The sequence below is a fragment of the Rhinolophus sinicus genome, linkage group LG07 (assembly GCF_036562045.2).
Source record: "Rhinolophus sinicus isolate RSC01 linkage group LG07, ASM3656204v1, whole genome shotgun sequence".
NCBI lineage: Eukaryota > Metazoa > Chordata > Mammalia > Chiroptera > Rhinolophidae > Rhinolophus > Rhinolophus sinicus.
Window position 1 is genome coordinate 100,865,631 of NC_133757.1, and position 9,183 is coordinate 100,874,813.

The window sequence follows — 9,183 nt, forward strand, 5'->3', positions numbered from 1 at the left end:
GTCTTTATTCAGTAGACATTATTGAGTGACTAATATGTGCCCTGCAATGCACATCTTAACAAGGATGAAAAACAGAGTTGCTGTACTTAAGGAGTTAACTGTTAGCTGAAAGAGACAGATCATTGCGATATATGTTATAAAATGGAGGTAGAGTACAGTTACTGAGGGAGAAAAATTAGGAGATCCAACTTTGGGGTGCCAGTGACAATTTTATTGGGGAGGTGCCATTTGAATGAGTTTGATGAGTGTAGTGGGGTGTCAGGCAGTAAAAGCTGTTTGGACTCAGATTGTGAAAAGTCTTTAAAGAGTAAAGTGGTGGGGAAAGACAGAGTTACATGACTAGCGTCATGTTTTAGGAAGTTGTCTTTATTACATATTCGTTAGTTAACATTGCTGAAGCCATCCATATCCTAGTTTCTCATAGCTATTTTCCTTTTTTGTAGTTATTAAGAAATTTATGATTCAGGGTGGAGACTTCTCAAATCATAATGGGACAGGTGGAGAAAGTATTTATGGTGAAAAATTTGAAGATGAAAATTTCCATTATAAGGTAAAGTAGACAAAAAATGCATGTTTATTATGGTATTAATAGTAAAGTGTGTTGTGTGTGGATACTTGTTGATACCAATAAATGTCTCAAGTAAGTGTGCTTAGATTCTTTTTTTGTAAAAGGTGTATTTGTAAATATGCATCTTTGAGATAGACAGACTTCATTCAGTAATGATTTTATTTGGCAAAAATACTATAGTTATATTAGTGTAGACCAGGTTTACATACTTCAGTAATGCCAATGAGTTTTTAAGTGTGGCCATCATATGGCAACATTGTTTCCAGGAAAAATGTTCTCATGTTGGAAGGATAGTAACTTGTGCATCTTTATGCTTGAATTTGAAGAGCAACAAAACCATTGCTAATACCCAGGATGTCAGGGGATTTGCAAACTAGAGGATATGGTTAGTGTCCAAGCTCCTAAAGGACAGTAGTGCTGCCTGTGCCTTCTTACCTTCATTGTCCCAGGATGTAATCGGGATGTATTGCATCATTCAAGTTATGAGAATGGACACGTAAGTACAAAAGTAAAGTGGTATCTTTGGAAATGAGGAATATGAGCAAGGTAATCAGGATAACTTGAAAAGAAAATGTCATCAGTCTTTTAGCAGTATTGACTAACTGCAACTATGTGTGTTTAGAATTGTCACTGGCACCAAAGGGTTTATAAAAATGAAAGGTCTTGATGACAAGGAATTTACAGCCTTACCAGGAAGACAAGATTAAAACACATGGAACAACTGGAGAATACTATATGCAAATAAATGCTAAATTGACTGAGGTTTTATATACTATAGGAGAAAGGTAGGATTTGTATGGTCCAAATTACTCGGGAAGACATTGAGGAGGAGTGGGTACTTAAGTTGGGCAAAGTGGGCCTTGCGAGGTGGCTGAGATTTGGTTAGACAGAAATTAAAATACAGATGCCAGTTTGAAGGAGGGATGTGAGTGAGGAAAGACACAGGCAATAGGAGGCTGAGGAAATAAAAAGCTAATATTCTATTTAATATCGTGGGAAAAGCACCAAACTTTTGCAAAGGAAAGAGGGAAGCTACCAGAAGGATGAAAACTAAGATTATGTGATGATAGTGTTGATCAAAAGAAAGGAGGCCTATTGAAAGGACACGTAGTTCTCGCCTTCTACAAACCTGGTGGCCTTGAAAGCTGAATTAGATTTAGATTGGAGGGAAAAGGGATTTTAGGTGGAAAGACTAAATTAAGAGTTGCAGTGCTTGGCCCAACAAGGAATAAATTTAGAAAGCCTGAAGATAAAGTGGAAAGATGAAGAAATTGGGTTTCACAGAGCCTTTGAACAGATGGATGCCACAGTAGAAATTTGATTTCAATGTGTACGCATGCAGTAGTTTCTTTTGGGAATCCCTGAAGAAGTGATTCACCTGGGATGAAAGCCATAATATTTAGATTCGAGATTGGGAAAGGACCTAATTTAATGTCCGGTCTAAAATGAGTAACCCATCACTGTTCCCAGTTTATTGATGGGTAAAGGAAGAATCATAATGTAGGCCCATTAAAGTGGGAAGACTGTTCAGTGCTTCTCAGAAAAAAGCATGCATCATAAAAAGGGGCAAAGTATAATAATTAGATTTCCTTAAAGCAGCACCTCCATCTTAAAGATGAAGTGGAAGCCTTTTCCTAATACGGCCAATTTAGAATACCTCCCCCCCGCCCTCCCCCCCCCGCCCCCGCTGTTGTTTCTGTTAACTTGATTTGGTTTCGTAAGCTTTTCTTAAAAGTTTAAAAAATGGTTAACCCCACATTTTGTGAATTAAAGGCTGCAGTTTATACAAAGTAAAATTACACTATACTGTTTGATCTAAATGGTATTACAGTCCAACACAGTTTTAGATGGTCAGTAACGTCAGTAAAAGAACAGTTCGGACTAGTACTTCTAACCCGGTTTTCTTTTAATGATTTTTCTACAGCATGACAAGGAGGGTGTACTGAGCATGGCAAATGCAGGCTCCAATACGAATGGTTCTCAGTTCTTTATCACCACAGTTCCAACTCCCCATCTGGATGGGAAGCATGTGGTATTTGGCCAAGTAATTAAAGGAATGGGTGTGGCAAGAATTCTGGAAAATATAGAAGTGAAAGGTGAAAAACCAGTCAAAGTAAGTAAAGTTATAATGAAATACATTTATCATCTTAGTTGCTATCTTAAAGAAATGTAAGTAAAAGGATCAGATGGTTATTAGCTGGAAGAATGTTAAGATGACTTTTGGGCTAGAAGCCTGGATCTGCCACTTTCTTTTAAACTGTTTCCTACAAGGAAAAGATTAGGGCATTTAAAGGGAGATTTTTATTATTTCAACTTCAATTTGGTGATTTCAGTCTTCCTATGCTTGAAAAACTTTGAGTCATAGTGTGTACATGAGTACACAATAGAAAGAGGACAGGAAATGAAGAATCCTGTTTAGACTCTGCCATTTAATTGGTGGTTCTGTCTTGATCTTATTTAACTTTTCTTGGCCTGTTTCCTCATCCTCTATAATTTACTTCAGGATCTTATGTTCTAAGTGCCTGTCAGTCAACATGCCCATATTACTACCTACCCAGTCGGCAGGGTTTTGAGTGGGAATGGGAAACTCCAATACCGGCAGGAGATAGGCTGCCACTCAGTGTATGAAGGAAACAGTAGTAAATTGAAAGCGATGCCCCACCTAAAGAAAATTTATGGAGAGAATGATAATATTTTCAACTTATTTTGTGTATACTGAGCTGCTGAATATCAATAAAATACTTTTACAAAACAGTGATGTTGTATTACTTAGAATGTACCGGACGTGCCAAAAATGTATATACATGACTTGTGTTTATCTCTTGTTATAGGTATATATTCAGTATTACAACGTTAATACAGTTTTTTCCTTTCCTAAAATGTGTATACATTATTTTGGCACCCTCTGTATATAAAGGCCATTCTTGTAATTAGAGCAGACAGATGAGCCTCCTAACATCAATCTCATTTCAAAAGGGACTTGGACAGTGTCACACACGACTTGCAGCTGTATAGCTTTTAAACCCAGAACTTTTTTTTAATACGATTAATATGGTAGTGCACTTCTACAATTTAGGATTATTTTTACAGTTGTGCGTTATTGCAGAATGCGGAGAATTGAAGGAAGGTGATGATTGGGGAATATTCCCAAAAGATGGTTCTGGTGACAGTTATCCAGATTTCCCGGAGGATGCAGATATAGATTTAAAAGATGTGAGTACTTTCAGATCAATCAAGCTTTCATTACTTAAATTACTAAAAATATTTGGTACTAAAATTTTGAGGTTTTTGTGTTAGTCTGTCTTCATGATAGAATCGAGTACTAAACCACATTACTTACTAAAATTCAATATATTTGTATTCTTTTATACAGGTAGATAAAATGTTATTAATAACAGAAGACTTAAAAAACATTGGAAATACTGTTTTCAAATCCCAGAACTGGGAGATGGCCATTAAAAAATATACGAAAGTTTTAAGGTAATAAAATATTTTTAATAAATTACTTTTAAGAACTTGCATGTTAAATTATAAACTGAAATTCAAAAGTTGTTTATTGTATTTTTGGCAAATTACTTGCAGAGTAACCAGGTGTGTTGAAATAGATGCATTTTTGTTGCCTCCAGCCTATTTTGAAAAATTTCAGAATACAGAAAAGTTGAATGAATAGTACATCAGTACTACTCATATACGTTAACCTTCGTTCACTAGTTTTTAACTTTTGCTGTATTTGTTTTTATAGAATCATTTTGCAAGGATGTTACAGATACCATGACACTTCACCCCTAAATATTTTAGCAAGTACTTCCTAAGAAACGAGGACATTCTTCCACATAACTTCAGTGCCATTATAATCTTCCCAAAATAGCGTTCCTACATTATCTACTATGTAATCCATATTCAAATTTTCCCATTTGTTTCTTTTTACTTCAGAGTCTGTTGCAGCATTTGATCTTATGTCTCTACGGTAGTTTCCTCTCATCTTGAATAGTCCCTACTCTACAAGTTTTTTCAGTCATTTGCATTTTGTGAAGTCTGAGTAGGTTGTCTTATAGAATACCATCTGTATTTGTTTGCTTCTTCAAGATTAGGTTTAGGTTACATTATTTTGGCAAGAGGACTTAAGTAGGTGATATATATTTCCTACGAAATCACATATTGAAGGCATGTGTCAGTTTGGCCTATTTTGAGTTTTGGCACTTGGTTAAAGTGGTGTCAGCCAGATGTCTGTCTGTTATAAAGGTGCCTTTTCCCCTGTGTATATAATAAGTACTCTGTGAGGTGGTACTGTGAGATGTGTGCATATTCCAGTTTCTGACCTTTTATCCATTGGTTTTACATCATTGAAGATCCTTGCCTGAATCAGTTAATACATTGATGGTTGCAGAACTGTGATTTTCTAATTTTATCACTCATTCTACAGTTACTAGCTGGCATTCTACTGTTTGAAAGAGCCTCCCTTTTCTTACCCTTTTTTAAGTATCAGTATAGACGTGTGTTGTTGGTTTTTTTCCCTAAATTTATTATACTTACTATACTATTAACATTGTTCTTTTTGATGCTCAAAGGGTTCCACAATTTTCCAGCGAGCCCCCTTTTCTACATACTTTTGACATGTTCCTCTTAGTCTGGGATCACTTGGCTTGTTTCCTGGCACAAGATGTTCAAGGCTTGTCTTAACTAACCTTGTTTCCAGAACTAGTATTAGCAGTTTCTCCAAAGTGCCCCGATATTTTTCAGTGGGGATAGACAGGCTTTAGAAAACAAATTCCAGGCGCCAGGTATACTTACTGTTTCTGAGCCCTTTTCAGTGTATAGAGCTAGAATTATATTAAATTACATTTCAAAACGAGCATTACAGGTTCTTCACCTTTCCCCATTCTATTTCCTCTCTCACAATGGGAAGGCTGATCCTAAGCATAATTACCCTGGAAAGTACATAAGAGACCTGGTTTTTAAAAATAGAAAGTGTTAATAGTGTATAGTTATCTTTCGATTTGGGGATTATTCTTAAATCGGCCTGTTTGAACACTCTGGGAAAAAAGCTGAAACAAATAAAAATAAAGAAGTATTTAATAAAAGGATTGTTCTCATTAAGAACATTAATATTAGTATTTGATGAGCTTTTTATATCAAATGACAACACTTTTTGACATAGTTGAAGCAGAGTAAGTCTTATGTGGCATTACTTGCTACTTTTATAAATGTGTTCTCTAGATACGTGGAAGGATCAAAGGCTGTTATTGAGAAAGCAGATAGATCAAAGCTGCAACCTATAGCTTTAAGCTGCATGCTGAATATTGGTGCTTGTAAACTGAAGATGTCAGATTGGCAGGGAGCAATCGACAGTTGTTTGGAGGTAAGTATGTTTGATATTGAACTTTTTGAAAGGATTTGATTGACTTATCAACTTAAACAAAAGCAATATTATTAATACATACATTAATATGTCTTACTGCATAGGACCTAATGAGACTCAATGAAACATAATTTATAAATCATTTTATCTTTAAATATTTTGGACCTTCAGTTTTTGCTCTCAATTCAATTATTTAGCTTATGTTACTTAATATCTATGAAGATACCTTTCCTTTTTTCCTCAAAGCACATGTATCATCAGCTCACTTATTCATTTAACGTACTGAATACCTATTATGTGCTAGGCATTAGAAAACAAAGCCAGGAATGATTAAGAATGAGGGTTGTGGAGTCAGTCAGGCATGGTTTTTTTATTAGACCTCTGTCACTTACTGTGATCTTGAATAAGTTCCTAATTCTAGAGTGTCTTAATTTCTTTATATGTTAAATGGAAATAATACTTCATGGGATTGCCATAAGGATTACATGACACATATGAAGCGTTTAGCAGTGTGGGGCACCTGTTAAGCACCCACCAGTCTAGATATTTTCAGAAAAACCCATACCCTCAAGGAACTTTTTATTTGGCTCTCTTTATGCAGACATCCAGAAATACTACTACAGCTAAAAAGGTGGCAGCATTACTTTCCTTAATTAAAGCAATTACGCCTTTCTCCCTTTTGTATAGTTTGTTTGAAAAGTTTTCCATACTAAACCATGTATTTTAGAAAGACCACCTCTACTAATTTTTGTTTATTGCACATTGAGCTATGTATATCGCTGGTCAGTTATGCCCAGAGCAAGTCGAAATAAACTGAGGTCCTAATTTGGTAGGGTAGGTGGAATAAAGGGTAAGACTATATTTAGAAGGCAGGATACAACACAGGGGAAACGTTATTAATGGAAAAGATTGGTCTTCACTCTGCATCTCTTTTTGACCTTTCTAAGGCAGATAGTACACCCTTTTCAGTAAAATGTGAGAATTGAACTTTAAAAGATGTTAAGTAAACAAAGTATAGTATTTTTAAAACATTTATTTCAGAGGAGAGACCTATTAAAAGTTATTCATGCTCCTAAAAAAAAAAAATACCATAGGTTTCAAATAAAGAAGAGTGTACACAAGTTTTTATTCAAAATGGCTTTCTATTAGAAGTTAGGGCCTAATAAGGAAATAGAAACCACACAGTAATTTGAACAGAGAAAGTTTAAAATAAAAGTATGGGGGGATTGGAATAATGAGGGATTGGCTAGTAAAGAAAATTCTAACGTTATATATGTAAAATATAGGAGCAGCTGCTTCCCCTAGGCTGGGATGGAGGATGGCATCCCCTAGGAAGAGGCAACTCTGGACGCCCCTGGACTGAGACTCAGACCTCATTGGAGTGGGGGTGGCTGTGATTCACTGGGTGCAGAGACGTTCACTGGGCACCATACTTGTGGGACTTACTGGAGTGCTTGGGGACGCTGCCTGCAGGGAGTTGGCTGTGTGCTGTTGACTAAGCTCAGTGCAGCAACCTAATGAGAGGAACACAATGGAAGAGAAACAGCTTTCTCTTCCATGTAGCGCCCTCTACTGATAAAACTTAACACTGTGCCAGCTGGCAGAGAGATTTATAGGGTCCAGCTCCATTATCACAGAGCTGTGAAGGGTCGATTTGAAGCTGACAGGCAATACAATTCAAATGTAGCAGATATATTTAATATTTAATATTTAGATAAAAATACTAATTTTATAATTTTTGTAGGCTCTTGAAATAGACCCATCAAATACCAAAGCACTGTACCGTCGAGCTCAAGGATGGCAAGGATTAAAAGAATACAATGAAGCACTGGTAAAATTTTTTATACATTTTTTAAAAAATTTTTAATAGTTTTTTAAGACAGACAACCACTGTTATAAGTCACACACCTAATATTTTCTTAATTTTTTTTTCCTATTAAAGGCTGATCTTAAGAAAGCTCAGGAGATAGCACCAGAAGATAAAGGTAAGTTGGCAGTTTCTGTAATGAAAATTCATTTTGTCCTTCAAGAATTTATCCTCATGAACCATTGTACCCTTTGCCATTTCGATACTTACTTGTTCAGCAGGTGTTACAGAATGCCTGTCAGTGAACATAGTGCAGTGAACAAGTCAAGATCCCTGTCTCCACAGAGCTTCCATTCTAGTCTCTCACCAGAACTGATTTTCACATATCTGAACACTATTTGTTCTACCAGATCATTTGAAATCTGGTTCCTGTTACTTTAATTCCAGTTGAAAGTGCAACACTAAGCGTATTTAGGGTGAATTCAATGTTTGGGACCATTTCTTAAGCTGAATGTGGCCTTAAGTTTTCTATCTAATGTGTGTTTTAGGAAAGCTTTGGGAAGCTGTGACAAAAATAAGCTTGTCTTTCAAATAAACCAACTACAAATAGGGATACTAGAGTTATATATTAAAATAGACCTTTGGTCTCTTTAATTGCTAAAGTAAAACAAGGGGGGCACTTAACTGCCCTCTCTAATGGAGAGGGGGAAGGCAAAGCTGTATAATTCAATTCAAATTCTCTCAATTGAGTCTTCTAAAATTATGCTTCATGATTTTTGTGTTTGTGTGATTATTTTTTCAGAGTAAAATATTCTGTTAATAAGGTTCAGTTACTTTATGGAGGAGTTGTTTTATCAAGGGGGAGTTAACTATCATACTAAAAACATCAGTTTGTTGGTCAACCTAATTTTTTGGGTATTTTGAAAAATAACTCATATTACATATTTATTTTGCAGCTATCCAGGCAGAATTGCTGAAAGTCAAACAAAAGATAAAGGCACAGAAAGATAAAGAGAAGGCAGCGTATGCAAAAATGTTTGCTTAATAAGGAATTCAATTTGCTTAAATGTTATACACTGATTGTATGAAGGCAATAAGAAAATTAAAGGGGTTTTGTCTGTTATATATAATCCCTAATGTGCATCCTTTGATATTTCAGTTCCCCTTGTTTACAGTTTAGAAATTCTAATATAGGTTCTCTCTTAATAAAAGTGTTATAAAATACAACGAAGTTGATTTGTTTTTCATGGCTATCTGCATTACTCAAAGAATGGTACCCAACATATTTTTAAACTCCTAAAGACACATCTTGTTGGATAAACAGATGAACGCTTAAGTTTGTATACTGTTTCCCTCAATTCTTTGATGCAGCTCTGTGTAACCTGGTTGGTTTGTGCTGGGTCAGCAAACTAAAGGGCCAGAAAGTCAATGTTAGGCTCTGTGGACCAT

At 35.6% G+C, this 9,183-nt stretch overlaps 1 protein-coding gene across 2 annotated transcripts in view; it reads left to right on the forward strand.

Annotated features, from left to right (window-relative positions):
• Positions 1 to 8,961, forward strand: part of PPID (peptidylprolyl isomerase D) — an 11,818-nt gene extending 2,857 nt beyond the window's left edge. Inside the window, exons 3-10 of one of the 2 annotated variants that reach the window (XM_019733136.2) lie at positions 444 to 550; positions 2,493 to 2,681; positions 3,659 to 3,781; positions 3,942 to 4,048; positions 5,786 to 5,927; positions 7,672 to 7,758; positions 7,870 to 7,912; positions 8,691 to 8,961. In XM_019733136.2, coding sequence (XP_019588695.1) covers positions 444 to 550; positions 2,493 to 2,681; positions 3,659 to 3,781; positions 3,942 to 4,048; positions 5,786 to 5,927; positions 7,672 to 7,758; positions 7,870 to 7,912; positions 8,691 to 8,779 — 887 coding nt within the window. In that variant the 3' untranslated portion in view covers positions 8,780 to 8,961. Of the gene's footprint in view, positions 1 to 443; positions 551 to 2,492; positions 2,682 to 3,658; positions 3,782 to 3,941; positions 4,049 to 5,785; positions 5,928 to 7,671; positions 7,759 to 7,869; positions 8,589 to 8,690 lie in introns of those variants that run through there. The other variant, XM_019733135.2, reaches the window with a different exon arrangement.
• Positions 8,962 to 9,183: the final 222 nt, after the last annotated feature.